Source organism: Dama dama, chromosome 8 (genome assembly GCF_033118175.1).
Source record: "Dama dama isolate Ldn47 chromosome 8, ASM3311817v1, whole genome shotgun sequence".
NCBI lineage: Eukaryota > Metazoa > Chordata > Mammalia > Artiodactyla > Cervidae > Dama > Dama dama.
In genome coordinates, this window is record NC_083688.1 from 6,112,848 (window position 1) to 6,128,306 (window position 15,459).

General features: G+C 52.6%; 1 protein-coding gene across 3 annotated transcripts in view; it reads left to right on the forward strand.

Moving 5' to 3' along the window:
* The window catches only part of EPHB2 (EPH receptor B2), a 213,165-nt gene that overhangs the window by 154,921 nt on the left and 42,785 nt on the right, over positions 1 to 15,459 (forward strand). For all 3 annotated transcript variants that reach the window (XM_061148144.1, XM_061148142.1, XM_061148143.1), the window contains exons 4-5: positions 3,455 to 3,610; positions 4,886 to 5,221. In XM_061148144.1, the coding sequence (XP_061004127.1) occupies positions 3,455 to 3,610; positions 4,886 to 5,221 (492 nt within the window). The remainder of the gene's footprint in view (positions 1 to 3,454; positions 3,611 to 4,885; positions 5,222 to 15,459) is intronic.

The window sequence follows — 15,459 nt, forward strand, 5'->3', positions numbered from 1 at the left end:
GGGGTTTGGATCAGTTCCTATGGGTTAAGTCCTTTGAAAAGGGCCAGCACTTAATGAGTACTCACTAAATGCTGTGCATTTCGTATTTACGCTCCGGAGCCCTGGTTTTCCCCCTCTGTGTGATGGATGAGGCACCTCCTGCCACCCTCCTCATTGGGGTCGCTGTGGCCTGGCTGGTTGCTTCAAGGTACGGTCTTTCCCTTGTCCGGCAGCTCCTTAAGGACTGGGCTGAACCTAGTTCTTCTCCAAGATCCTGGCAGGGCCTGGTCAGGGTGGCACCGGCCAGGGCTGCAGAATTAGGGGGGTTGCCACCTGGAAGCTCCCCTGCAAAAGGCAGGCAAAGTAGGACCCCAGGTGGAGCGAGGGTGCTGTGTTTTAGCACCCCTGGGGGAAACGCCCTTTGCTTCATCACGGAGACTTCCCTGAGATTGGAACTGCAACCCCTCTCTGACCCTGGGCCAGGCACTGTTCATCACATGCAATCCTTCATGGCTACTTTCAGAGGCAGACACTCTCTTACCAAGGAGAAAACTGTAGTTCAGAGAGGCTGAACCACCTCTCTGAGGTCACCCAGCAGGCTGGTGCTTGAACCAGATACAGCTTACTAATGCCAGGAGTTGTTTAGGCAGTTTTGCCTGAATTGACCCAGGTAATCCTCACAACAACTCCAGGAGGTAGATGCTATTGCCCCATTTTACAGATGGGGAAACAAGCATCTGGCTCCAGGCCAGAGGCAGGCACAGGCAGAGCCGGGGTTCGCTCAGCAGCCTGTACAGTAAGCTCCGCTCCTCCCTGCCTTTCGGCCGATATGGTCCCCGAAGCCCAGGCCCTTTCCGCTTCAGCAGGCGGCTTCGGGGAGTATGTGTGGGGCAGCTGCTCGGCGCCAGGCTCTGTGCTAGGCGCAGGGGACGGAGCCGTGGATCAGACATGGCTCAGTCCTGGGGGAGCCAAGAGCAAGGCGTTGGCTTGATGAGTCCCCTTGATGAGTAATTATGACAGAGGAGTAAAGTACCCTGAACTCAAGTCACGTAAGGTGGTGATCCCCAATGTTTTTGGCACCAGGGACCGGTTTTGTGGAGGACAAATTTTCCGCAGACCAGAGAAGGGGTGATGGTTGTGGGGTGATTCAATTACATTTATTGTGCACTCTATTTCTATCATAATTACATTTTGATATGTAATGAAATAATTGTGTGTGTGTGTCCGACTCTTTTTGACCCCGTGTACTGTAACCAGCCAGGCTCCCCTGTCCGCGGGATTTCCCAGGCAAGGGTACTGCAGTGGATTGCCATGCCTTCCTCCAGGGGATCTTCCCGACCCAGGGAATGAACCCTCATCTCCTGTATTGCAGGCAGATTCTTTACTGCTGAACCACCAGGGAAGCCCCTGAAATAATTATACAACTCACCATAATGCAGAATCAGTGGGAGCCCTGAGCTTGTTTTCCTACAAGTAGATGGTTCCATCTGGGGTGACAGGAGACAGTGACACCCAAAGTATGTCCAGTCTACTCCATCATCTTGTTTGGTTGCTATCATTGCAGAAAATCCTGCTTCACGTAGATAGGATGTTAGAAATAGAAGCAGGCTTTTCAGTGCTTTTTTGGCCATCTCAGGATATTCCAACTTGACTTGAATCCAGAATGTGTGGAGATTTGAAGTTGTCTCAAACATACTTTTAAGGCCACAGTCATGTGCAATCTCAAGTGGTAATGCAAGCAATGGGGAGCGGCTGTACCTACAGATAAAGCTTTCCTCCCTCACCTGCTGCTCACTTCCTACCATGCAGCCCGCTTCCTAACAGGCCGCAGACGGGTCCCAGCCCATGGCATGGAGCTTAGGGAACCATGTAAGACTAAGGAGAGCAGCGTCTCTGAGGGGTCTGGGAGGAAAGAAAGTTGCTAAGACTTAGACTGGACTGGAAAAATGATTCAGGGACATCTATGTGAGCCATTTATAATATATGAGGAAACTAATGCTCAGAGAGGTGGAGTTACTTGCCAAAGGTCACACAGAACATGGGCATGGAATGCAATCCAGGTGAAGCCCCTGGCCTCTGGGCAGTTCAGCCACATTTCATCCCCAGGAAGAGCTTGCCCATTTCACAGCTCTTCCTGGTCCACCTCTCACTTACCCCTTGCTTGACCCCCGACCTGAGGCACCATAGGAGAGCTGAGATTATGAACCCCAGAATGCAGAAGAAACTGAGGCCAAGAAATGGGCAAGACCTAGACCCCATACCTCCTGATTTCCAGTCCAGGGCCAGGAGGAGGGTGGGGGGCTGGGTCTGCACATAGGAAGACACAGAAGTGGACACCTCTTGAAGAATCTAAGCGCTGAGCATTAGGCCCTGAATCCAAATCCTAAACATGCCCCCAGAGCAGGGAAGAATGCCGAAACCCCAGGGGAAAACCCAGCTTGTTGAATGCCCACCAAGTGCAAACACTGCCCTCCTCAGGCTGTCCCTGGTACTGCAAGCCCTCTTTACTAACTAGATCAAACACCTGCTGTTAGCAGCTACTATTCATTGGACATCTATACTGTTCAAGGCCTCGGGCCATGTGCCTCGCATATTTATGCAAAATGTTCACAATGGCCTTCAGAAATGGGCCTTGGCATAATTTTGCTTTTCCAGTGGCTCAGCGGTAAAGAACCCACGTGCATTGCAGGAGATTCAGGAGTCGCGGTTTCGATCCCTGGGTTGGAAAGATCCCCTGGAGAAGGAAATGGCAAACCACTCCAGTATTCTTACTAGGAAAATCTCATGGGCCTGACGGGCTACAGCCCATTGGGTCACAAAGAGTTGGGTATGACTAAGCGTGCACACATACACACACACATCATAATTTTACTAATAAAGAAAACAAGCCTCAGAATGGATAAACTATTTGTCTGGGCCACACAGCTAGAAAAAGGGCCAAACCAGAACTCAGACTCAGGTCTGTCTGCTTCCCAAGCCAGCCTTCTTTCCTGCTCTCCCACATCACCTCTCTACATGCCCTGTGCTGGGCTAGGACTTTTCTCCTACAATGTTATCCTCGAAATCACCTAGAACCCAGGAATCTAGGTACAAGAATCAGAGCCCAGCCAGCCATTAGTCACCAAGCCTGGACCATGGGCACTGCCCTAGGCTTCGTCACAGTCTTCAGACTAAGTCGGGATTGGTCCTAGGACCTGTGGTACAGCCCACCTGCAGGAGGAAGGGATGGTTGCTAGGGGCCCCAGCTGAACTCACAGACAGCTTCAGAGACAAACTCCAGCTTCAGGGGAACCTTCTGGGCACAGCTGGGACTGCCGTGTTGGGGCCTGGAGACCCTCAAGAGCTTTCAGAGGTGAGGTTCCCCATCAGTGAACCCCACGGTGTGGCCCCTCTGGGACGTTGCATGGTCCTTCCGCGGCTTGTGGCCTGAGTTCTCATTTGGTTTCCCCAGTGACTCTCCTTGTCTTCTCTCCAGGTTGCCCATCTGGAACCTTCAAGGCCAACCAAGGGGATGAGGCCTGTACCCACTGCCCCATCAACAGCCGGACCACTTCAGAAGGGGCCACCAACTGCGTCTGCCGCAACGGCTACTACCGTGCAGACCTGGACCCCGTGGACATGCCCTGCACAAGTACGTCCAGGGCCCCCAGAGGGGGACACCCGACCGAGTCCCGAGTCCACCTGCAGGAACTCTCAGAGGGTGGGGTGGCTGTCCGGCTCCAGTAACCTTTCCTAAGTGAGGTGCAGCCAGGTACCTGGTGGGAGGGGAAACGGAAAGCTGGCTAGAAAGAACCATCCTGGGGTGGTCGTGCTGCCAACCACAGACCCCGCAGAGCTGGCATCTGGCTCCTTACCCCCTTCTGCTAAGTCACACGTAGGATGAAGTCAAGGTCTTGATTCACAAAGGGACAGAGAATGGAAAGCTTGGCAGAAGAAGAGCCAACACAGGTGGTGTCTGTGGTAGAAAAGGCTTCCCAGTGTTCTTTTCTGGCAGCGGTTGCCTGAATCACAGGCCAAGGTTCTCCAAGAACAGGGTGACCGCGAGGGCCATGTCACAACCCTGTATCAGACAGGAAAGGCAGTCAGCTGCCAGTAGCAGAGAACTGACCCCTGTAGCTTAAACCTTAAGAATTTATTCTTGGAAACCCAAAGATAGGCAACCCTTGAGTAATGCGGTAAATCATGAAGTTCCCCAAGACCCTGCACTTTCTTCTGCTCTTCCAGCCGCAGCAGGTGGTTTCCACCCTTTGGGTCACATCATGGTCCAACATGGCTGCTGAAGCTCCAGCCATCACACACATTCTCAGTCGTGGAAAGTGGGAAAGGGATAAAGGGACCTACTATAGCTATCTCCTTTCAAGAAAAAGTCCTAACTGTCAACTTCTGTATATCAGTGGCCAGCACTTAATCCCAGGAGGCTAGGAAATAAGAGTCTTTAGTTGGACATATTGTCACCGTGAATAAAAGTGGGTCCTGTCATAAGGAAAAGGGAGGAAATAGATGTTTGTTGTTTGGTCACTCAGTCTTGTCTGACTCTTTTGTGACCCCACGGACTGTAACCTGCCAGGCTCCTCTGTCCATGGGATTTTCCAGGCAAGAATATTGGAGTGGGCTGCCATTTCCTTCTCCAGGAAATAGATATTGGGTGGATATAATTCCAACTCAAAAAGACTGTCCCTAGTAAGGACCACCGAGGAGGGTGGAGTCCGGGGAGAAAGGTTTGAGCAGGTGGGTACAGTAGGATGGAGAGTTATATTCTAGAAGCATGTCTCTTGGGTGGAGAGGAGAAAGGGTTTAGAGGAAGACTTTGGGGAGGCCTAGGCTGGAGCCAGGGCAGTGGGCACAGAGCGGTCTCTTGGGGAATGCACCCCCACCCCCACTGACAGACCCCTCTCCCCCTCCCCAGCGATCCCCTCCGCGCCCCAGGCCGTGATCTCCAGTGTCAACGAGACCTCACTCATGCTCGAGTGGACCCCGCCCCGGGACTCGGGAGGCCGCGAGGACCTGGTCTACAACATCATCTGCAAGAGCTGTGGCTCGGGCCGGGGCGCCTGCACCCGCTGCGGGGACAACGTGCAGTACGCCCCCCGCCAGCTGGGCCTCACCGAGCCGCGCATTTACATCAGCGACCTGCTGGCCCACACCCAGTACACCTTCGAGATCCAGGCCGTGAACGGCGTCACTGACCAGAGCCCCTTCTCACCGCAATTTGCCTCCGTGAACATCACCACCAACCAGGCAGGTAAGCGGCTTCGGATGCGGGCTCCCCGGGCGGCGCTGTGCCATGCTGGGCCAGACAGGTATCCTGCCAGCCCTCGTTAAAGACTCCCTCACATCTGCAGAGCGCTTTCCTCTTTTCCAAGGCTGTTCATGTGATCCAGCCACCTGGGAGAATCAGTGTTACCTCTCGGCTATGGTGGCATTTATCATAATCACTGCCATTTGTTGAGCATGTATTCTTGAAAATGAAAGGAAAGCTGCTATAACAAAAGGGCCCTGTGTTCAGTGGCTCCAAGAACACAGAAGAATGTTTCTCTCTCGTGTAACAGTCCAGGGGTGAGCAGGCCAGGTCAGCAGGGGCATCTCTGATCTATCTGGAGGTTCAGGGACCTGGCTTCCTTCTCTCTTGTCTCACGAGCCTCCACGCTCCTCGTCCGCCTGTTCGAAGCTGAGTCGCAGGTTTGTCTGCTCTCTAACCTGTACAAACGGGAGAGACAGGAGACCGGGGCAGTGGTATGTTTTAAGCAAGGTAGGCAGAAGCGGCACCTCCCACTCTTGGGCACGGTCCACTGGAAGGAACGTGGTCTCGTGGCCTCCCCAAGCTGCAAAGGAGGTCGGGAAACATCATCTCTCCCAGCCTAACTTAAACCTCCATCACAACAGCAGGTGAGGAGACAGACTTCAGTGGCCATCTAGCAGTTTCCACATGTGCTTTTTCTGAACCTTCAGCCCCCTCCAGTCTAACTCCAGCAAAACTCTTCTCCCCAGGCTTACCTTTAATAATCCATCTGTGACCCCCATGTCCCCACCCCCATCTTCTGCCCTGGTTTCCTTTAAAACAAAAAAATAGTTGCCAAATGATGCATCCCACCACCTCCCCTCACCTCCCCTCATCCCCCTTCACTCCACGGCACTCAAGCTTCCAGCCCCACCTCTCCACCAAGGCCGTTGTCCTCAGGCTCACCTGGGACCTCCAGATGGCCAGGTCCTGGAGACCCTTCCCAGTCTCATCCCCATCCAAGGGACACGCGAGATTTTCCAGCATTTCATGGTTCCTGCAGTTCCTTCAGAAGACTGTGGTTGGCTCTCTGAGTGTGCGCCTTAGTAGTTTACTCAGCAGTCTTTGCAAGGCCCTGCTGTGAGTGTGGTCTGGGGCCCATCTAAGTGGGGCGAAGGGAGACCAGGCTCCAGGACAGACAGTGAGTGGGCTGGGCATCCAGAGATGGAGGTCCAGGAAGCCTTCCAGGAGGGGGCAGAATTTGACCCACAGTTTGAAAGACTCACAGAGTTTTGAAGCGGGTGATGGAAACAGATGGGATTTTGAGAGGAAGAAAAGGCATGCACATGCACATGGAAGGAGAGGCGGCAGCCAGCTCCACCTGGTTGAGGGGTGTATTTATACATGACCTCACTGCCACCCACCCCCCGGCCTCCAGGAGTAGGAGGCATCTGTGTCCCCATTTCACAGATGGTGGTCAGAAAAGTTGAGTCACAAAGCTAGGCAGGGTGTGAGGCAGAAATTGACTAGGTCTAACAGACTCCAGTGCTCAGCACCATCTAGGGTGCCTCCGAGGAACCGTGGACTGGGGGGATCTGATGAGTGTCCATGTGTGAGTGTGCATACTTCTGCTACGTCCAAGCTTGAGTTTGTATGCCTGAGGGTGGCTCAGCCCATCCGTGTGTTTGTGTCATAGAAAGAGCATGGTCATGTTTGTGAGTGCTTGTGGTGTTGCTGGGCCGAGAGGGCACGTTTATGAGCGAATGCTGCAGCCCTTGTAGGCTCGTGGGTGCATTTAAGCCCGCCTCAGATGGGGGTCCGGATGGAGCCGACTCAAGGCGGGCAATTTGAGAAACCCCTCCAACGCCAGCAGCTGTTGGCAAAGACATGCAACAGATTATGAAGCCTTGGTTCTGAGTCTCTCCAGCTTGACAAAGCCCTTGAGGTAGGGAAGCCCAGGCTCCCAGTGCGGGGTGGAGACGAGGGAACTCTTTTCAACTGGGAGAAGCTAGAAAGTCCCCAGAGTCCCTGGAGTTCTTTCCCTAGGTGTGCAGCCCTCCCCTGTGACCATTCGGGATCCCCAAGAGTCAAACTGCCTACTTAACAATGCTCAGCTTGCTAGCAGCAAGGGCTGCTGGAGTGGACCCCTCCTGTCTGGAGCTGGAAGTTCCCAGAGAATAGAGGTGGGCAGAGTGGAAATGAGGGCCCCAGAGAGGAAGGTGCTGGGGGAGCCCTCAGGATTGAAAGGCAGGAGCAGTGAGTAACAAGCCCTGGGTTAGTCGCAGGGGGACCCGAGTTTGAACCCCAGTTTTGTCATTCCTTTGTTTTGTGACTTTACTGTATTGGTCAGATATTGCTGCGATAACGCTGTATAACAAAACCACCCCCAAACCCAGAATTTTACCATAATAACATTCATTTCCTCACTCATTAGTCTGTGCATCAGCTAGGGTTTATCTAATCTGCACCAATCTGGGCAGAGCTCCAGAATGTGGCTGAATTGGGTCAGTTCTATGCGTCTCCCCATCCTCCTTGGACTAGCAACTCCCTGGGCTTGTTTCTCTTGTGGTGATGGCGGGAATGTAAGTGGCCGAGCGATATCAGGCCACATAAACCCATACCACCGCCTGTGGCACAGTGGTCCACAGTGAACGCAGCCTGCAGGGCTCCTGGGAAAGGGTGTAGGTGTGAGGTCCTGTTACAAGAGAGGTAGAGCTGAGATCCGCCCTCTAACCCATCGCACTCAAGAAAATCACTTCCTCCCTTTGGACCTCAATTTCCCCACAAAATTGTGCATCAAAAGTCCATGAGAGGGACTTCTCTGGTGGTCCAAGAGTTAAGAATCTGCCTGCCAATTCAGGGGACACGGGTTCCATCCCTGGTCCGGGAACTAAGACCCCACATGCCATGGAGCAGCTAAGCCTGCGGGCCACAACTGCAGACCCTGAGCGCCCTGGGGTCCTTGCTCCACGAGAGGAGCCACTGCAGGGAGGGCCCCTGCATGGCAGTGAAGCATAGCCCCCACTACTCACAACTGGAGAAAGCCCGCACATAGCAACAAAGCCAGCTCCGCCAATAAATAAATAATTTTTTTAAACTATGAAAGCTTTTCCAGAATGCAGGTCCCCTGACCCCACCCCAGACCTGCTGGATCAGAACCCCAGGAATAAGCCCAGGGAATCAGCACGTTTCACAAGTGGCTCAGGTATTCCTTACCATTAGATTTGGGAGGGTAAAATTTAAGTGAATCCAAACCCCTGCTGAGAAAGGTCTGTATAGTCAAAGCTATGGTTTTTTCCAGTATTCATTTGTGGGTGTGAGAGCTGGACCATCAAGAAGCCTGAGTGCTGAAGAATTGATGCTTTCGATCTGTGGTGTTGGAGAAGACTCTTGAGAGTCCCTTGGACTGCAAGGAGATCCAACCCAGTCCATCCTAAAGGATGATCAGTCCTGAATATTCCTTGGGAGGACTGATACTGAAGCTGAAGCTCCAATCCTTCGGCCACCTGATACAAAGAGCAGACTCATTGGGAAAGACCCTGATGCTGGGAAAGATTGAGGGCAGGAGGAGAGGAGGGTGACAGAGGATGAGATGGTTGGATGGCATCACCGAGCCAATGGACATGACTTTGAGCGAACTCCAGGAGACAGTGAAGGACAGGGAAGCCTGGCGTGCTACAGTCCATGGGGTCGCCGAGTTGCACGTGACAGCAACTGAACAACAAAGCCCTGTAAGCCCTGGGGCTTTCTGGGCCATAACCACTCTTTCCCCATCCTCCTTGTTCCAAGTCCTGGGACAAGCCCCACTGTCTCTCAGGCATCCAGAGCCCAGCTGAGGGCTGTGCAACCACACACACCCTCACCACATCCTCCCCTTCTGCCAGAGGAGGAAACAGAGGCCCAGAGAAGTGGAGGGAGCCATTTATGCAAAGTCCCACTACTAAGTGGCCTCAACTAGGGTTTGAACCCAGAACCATGTGACTCCAAGTCTATACTGGAGAAGACATGTCTCCTGCCATTGAAGATTTCTGCTGTGGTTGGGAAGATGAGACCTGGATGTAGCTTATGTACAATAAGGCATGAATGAGGACACAAGGAGGGGTCTGGGCGGTGAGGGAGAAATAATTTCCTCCTAGGGAATGGGAGAAAGGCATGCCATGAAAGGCTTCCTGAAAGAGGAGGCATTTGAGCTTATCTTTGAAGAATGGGGGGGGGGGGGCCTTCCCTGGTGGCTCAGATGGGTAAAGGAGCTGCCTGCATTATAGGAGGCCCAGGTGCAATCCTTGGGTTGGGAAGATCACCTGGAGTAGGAACCCACTCCAGTATTCTTGCCTGGAGAATCCCATGGACAGAGGAGCCTGGCGGGCTAGAGTACATGGGGTCACAAAGAGTCAGACACGACTGAGCTGCTAACACTTTTACTTTCTTTGAAGAATAGAGAAGCTTCTAACAGAGATGGACTCAGGCAGGGAAGAAGGTATCCTGGGAGAAAAGAATACAGGAGGCAAACTGGAGGGGAATTCTCCTTTGTCTTCCTCTGAGGCACTAAGCTCCTCTGCCACAGGACCTTTGCACATGCTGTTCCCACTGCTTGGGATGCTTTGCACCTTTCCCCCTTCCTCTTGACCTTAGCTCATCTTCATTGACCATCCTGACTCGGTCACATGCCCCCAGCACCACGGCCCTCAGCTTCCTGTGGCTGAGGTTTTAGTCTCGTGTCTGTGATCATTTCGCTCCTGTCTGTCTCCCCAGCGTCAGTACTCGGCAGTACACTATGGGTCCCTTCCCCTCACTGTGGTTTTCCTGGTGCCTAGATGGGGGCACACCACAGTGGGTGCTTCGTGAGCAGCTGCCAAGGGGTCTAGAAAAGCATGGAGTGAGGAGAGGCGTGGAGAATTCCGATGATGCTGGAAAATAAGGCCGGAGACTGGATTTCCAGACAAATGCATTCAGTGCTCGGTTTTAATCAGACCCTAAAATTAAATATATAAATAGCTAGCTCATGGCCTTAAAAGGAAAAAGTATTTCTTTGGGGCAAGTGATTGGGGCTGGCTTGCACTCCCTTGGCATTCACGGGGGCCAGAGCTGTCTTCTGACTTCATAAAGCCATCACGCTAACTTCGAACCACACTCAGCCATTCCAGAACGCCTTTCTGCCTGTGTTCACAAGTCCTCTTGGTGGGGAGTGGGGGTGCCCAGAGGCAGGAGACCAGGCTTGGCTGCATGTCCCCACTTGAAGGTTTAGGAAACAGCATTGGCTGAGGCGCGTGCCTGGGCTAACTCAGCTGGGACAGGGGAGGAGGCAGGGTTCAGTCTGGCTGTGCAGAGCCCATGGTTCTCAACACAAAAATACAAGACAACATGGGGACAGATGGGGAGAGTGAAGGGGAGCCTTGGCGAGGGCATCAGAGAATCGGAGGAGGGCCTCTCTCAGGAGGTGGCACGGGAGCCGAGATCCAGATGACAGGGCGGAGACAGCCATACAGACCTAGGTGCATGCAGCATCTCAGCCACATGGGGCTGGCCCTCTAGCCTGCCTCAGTACTCTGGGTGGCCCTCCAGGGCTGCAGCGGACTCACTCTCACCCCAAGCAAGCCCTGACGAGCCGCGTCTCTGTCTGGTCCCAGGGGTGGAGAGAAGGGTCTGGGCTTTGGAATCAGGCAAACAAACCTGGTTTTGAATCAAGCCTAGCTGCTCACAGGCACATAGGCCCAGACAAGTCACTTAGCCGGCATCCAATCACATCTTCCTCCTGGGTATCACCACACTCTCCTGTGGGGTGCTGTGAGCTCAGGCTCTCAAGGTGCCTCAGAGGGTGCCTGAAATGGTCAGTACTCAAAAAGCAGGGATCGGGACTTTCCTGGTGGCCCAGTGGTTGGGATGCCACACTTTCAATGCAGGAGACGTGGGTTCGATCCCTGGTTGAGGAATTGAGATCCCATGGCCAAAAAATAAAAACACAGGAAATCTAAACACACACAAATCATCCTATATTCACTCTAATCATAATAATAGCTCAATTTGGCAAGTGTTTATTATTTGCCAGATAACAAAGTCCTGGATGATAAATCTCCCCAACCTCAGTAGGTCCTGTTATTCTTTTATCTTACAGGTAAGGAAAGGTAGGAGTTAAATGACTTGCCCACCTTCAAGTCACTGGCAGAACCTGAATAATGACATCACTGCATACTCAAGGCTCAGTGCTGAAACTGGAGCCAAACCTTCTGCAGAGGTGGGGCAAGCCGTGTGCCTGGACCTGCCACACCACCGCTTGGCTGAGGCAGTGCAGCCTTTGGGGCCACCCATACTGAATGACCCGTTAGGAAGATTCCCCCATCATCATGTCCTAGGGAGTCATGGGGGGAAAAGAGGCATCAGTGCTGGGCTTGACAAACTCCACCCTCACGTAGCACGCCCCTTTCCAAGCTATGGGATCAGGCTGTCTAGGGACCCTTACTTCCTTGAGCCTCAGAGTCTTCCCCTTCCAGATGGACATGTTTTCATCATCCCAGCTTTCCAAGATCATTGCCAGGTTAGTAATAATGTGGTAGAAGCCCTGGGCACAGTACATGGTAGCTGGGCTTCGAATGAAATCAGAAGGTGTGTTAGGTTCCTGTTGCTGCTGCAACAAGAAGCCACAAACTTAGCAATGGAGAAAGAGATGTTGTTTTTGTCTTACAGTTCCATGGGTCAGAAGTCTAGGCTAAACTCAAGCATTCGCAGGGCTGTGTTGCTTGCTTGTGGCCTCACTCGTTCGGGTGTTAGCAGAATTCAGCTCCCTGTGTTTGTAGCAGAGACATCTCCGTTTCCTTGCTGACTGTCATCTAGGAGGTTCCCTAGCTCCCAGGGGACTCTCTCTGGTCCTTACAGAGACCCCACCCCACCCCACCCCCGCCGCATCTCAGAAGCAGCAACCGGGCGTCAAGTCTTCCCCATACTCTCACTCTCTGGCCTGACTCTCATCTGGGAAAGATTCCCTCCTCTTTTAAAGACTCAAGTGATTAGACTGGGTCCACCTGGATGATCCAAGATAATCTCCCATCTCAAGGGCCATAACCTTAATCACATCTGCAAAGTGTCTTTTGCCGTGTAAGATAACAGATTCACCAATTCCGGGATTAGGTCGTGGACATCTTCGGGAGCTGTGATCCTGCCTATCACACCCGGGAGGTAACAGAGGTCAAATTAAAAAACACATTAGCATCCATCCAGTGCAAACACCTCCTTTTATAGGGAGGAAAACTGAGGCCCCGGCAGCTTCCTAAGTGCCTGCCCAAGACCATGCAGCAGGTGCTTGGCGGAGCTGGTCTCCCACCCCCTGGCCTGCTGTCACAGCCTCTGTCCGTAACGTCACTCCACGCAGCTTTCTCACGGAAAAACTTTCAACTTTCCGAAGCCCTTTCTACCAGCCGTGTTCGCCTCTGATCCTTTCGCCCTCCTGTGGAGTGGGCACAGAGTGGCTGGTCTCCAGAACTGGCATGAGCAAGTGCTCACCTACTTCTCTCTCTAGGGGTGGAGAGGATCAGAAAGAGACAGGACAAGAGAACCCCCAGCGAGGCCCATGCCTGGGAAAAGGAAGAGAGAGGAAGAGGGCACTTCCCTCCCCGGGCCGAGCCCTCTGCACGCATCAACCTCTTTCATCCTCCCAAGCGTTCTGCAGGGGGAGGCCTTGCCTGCCTAGACTCTCAGCTGAGATTGGTTTGGCTGCCTATGAGAGCAAGAAAAAGAACAGATAGCCGCTGCCACAGTAAGGCTGTTTAACAATCAACCGTAAAAGCAAGAAGCACTTATCTAGCTTGTGAGTCTCCTGGCTGGATGGGTCTCGGCGGGGAGCAATCGTATGTTTGTGCTTCAGCTACTCTGGGTCGCTCAGCAGTTCTTTGGATTTTGTCAGGGCTCTATTGCATGTTTGGGGTGGAGCGCTGTGAGCTAGTCAAGAATGGCCCTGGCAGGGACTGCTGGGGCAACAAGGCTGCTCCATGTGTCTCAGCCTCCAACAGGTCAGCCTGGGTCTGTTCTCACAGCCATCAGGTACATGGGAGGGCTTTTTCAAGCCTCTGCTTATATCATATTTACTTAAATTCCACTGGCCAGAGCAAGTCACACAGCCAAGCCCAAAGCCATAGCCAGAGGGGGATTACACAAATTCTAGGACAAAGGTTGTAGATATAGAGAGGCAATTAATACAACCAGTCTACATAGTAACTTAGACCAAATGGAGATTTATTTTTCTTATGTGTAAAGGATGTCAGAAAACAGGAGTTAGGGCAACTGGATGGAATCATTAGAGATTCAGACTCCTCAGCACACAGTTTCTTGTCCTTATAGCCCAAAATGGCTGCAAGAGCTCCAGCTATCACATCCATATGCCAGGCAGCAAGATGGAAGAAGAAAAGTGACAAGGGTAGGGCTCCTTCATTTTAAAGAGACTCTCTAGAAGTCCCACACTTTAGCTTATCATTCATTGGCAAGCACATTGTTACATGGCCACTTCTAGCTGCCGAAAAGCTTGAGAAAGTGTAATCTTTTGTTAAGGAAGAATGTGCTCAGTGAAGAACCAGGATTCTGTTAATTTGAGAAAGGAAGAATGGATATTTGGTAGGCAGTGGATACTGTCTGCCACAACCCATTTTACAGGTGAAATAGCGGGGCTCAGAGAAAGGGGTAACTGGCCTGAAGTAATAGTGTCACCTGAGCATAAGAGAGATGGGACCTGAACCCTGGATATTGCTCCTTCTCCCCTCTTCCACCATCACCACCACCATTCATGATCCTTTGCTAAGCACTCAGCTACTCACAGTGCTGTTTGAGAGTCTGAGTGGCCCAGACAGTGACACATGGCTGATGTACCCCAATCCTTTACTCTGGGCCAAGCCCTGTGCTAAACTCTTTAGATGCAGGTCTTCATTTAACCTTGCCAGCATCCTTGCCACTGTCCCCACAGAAGGCTGAGTTAGGTCCCCTGATTCGAGGTCCAGGCTCTTCCCCCCTTGCTAGTCCAGATGCTGGGGTGGGACCGGTTCCCACTGGGTGGCCTCAGATGAGATCAGGGGTGCTTGAGCAGCCCACTAGGGGGTGGACCATTGGATGTTTCCACAACATGAAGCCCAGAGCCAGACCTCAGCCTGCTCAAATCACATTTGTGGATAGGGCCAAACAACCAGGAGAGAAAAAAAACGTGGGTTTTCGAGTCAGGCAGACCTGGGTCCTGATCCCAGCCCCACTGCTTGGGAGCTGAGGCACCCTGGGCAGGAGACATTGATCTGAGTCTCTCTTTCCTCATCTGTAAGATGGACTCTGTCTGGTTGTGTGGCACCAGGTGGATACAGCTAAATCGGCAGTGAGTCAAGGGAAGAGTGAATGAGCAGGTGAACTGCCCCTTGCCGCCCCAGACAGGAGTTCTTCTCAGGTTTAAGGGAAAGAATAATAGTATCTCCTGGACCAACTTTTTTCCCCCTCCAAAATATGTTCCTCAGATTACTGGTTCCAAAACACAATAGCTATTATGTGAAAAGGGTTTCCTGTGCGGCGCTAGTGGTAAAGAACCCACCTGCCAATGCAGGAGATGTAAGAGATGCAGATTCGATCCCTGGGTCGGGAAGATCCCCTGGAGGAGGGCATGGCAACCCACTCCAGTATTCTTGCCTGGAGAATCCTAAGGACAGAGGAGCCTGGTAGGATCCAGTCCATAGGGTCTCAAAGAGTCGGACACAACTGAGCAATGCATGCATCACACAAGCCATATAGCCTTCTCCTGGATGTTGCCTGAGGCTACGAACCCCAGGGTCAGTGGACTCAGCCACTGCTGAAAGGGCTAAAAAATGAAAGCCAGCCTCCCATCCTTCCTCCTCTCCTCTTCCTTTCTTCCTCCACCAAGAATCGACCAAGTGCCTGCTCTAGGCTACATACTGTTCCAGGCACTAGGGATAGACTGAACAAGAGCCACAAGGCCCCCGTCTGCAAAGAAGACTGTTCATGCTATAAAGAAAAGAGCATGTGGCCTGGTCAGTGACTGCGGCCGGGCTGGTGGTCAGGAAGGGCCTCTCTCAGAAGGTGATGGTTTAGCTGCGACTTGAATGACGAGGAGGCACTGGTCATGGAAGAGCTGGGGGAGGAGGTTTCCGGGCAGAAGCACCATGAGGCCAAGGCCCCAAGTCAAGAATGACCTCAGTGTGATCAGGGACAGAGAGGCAGCCAGTGTGGGAGCCCGTGGGTTTTATTCCCGGTGGAATCCACGGAGGACGTAGGAAGATGTCAGGGAG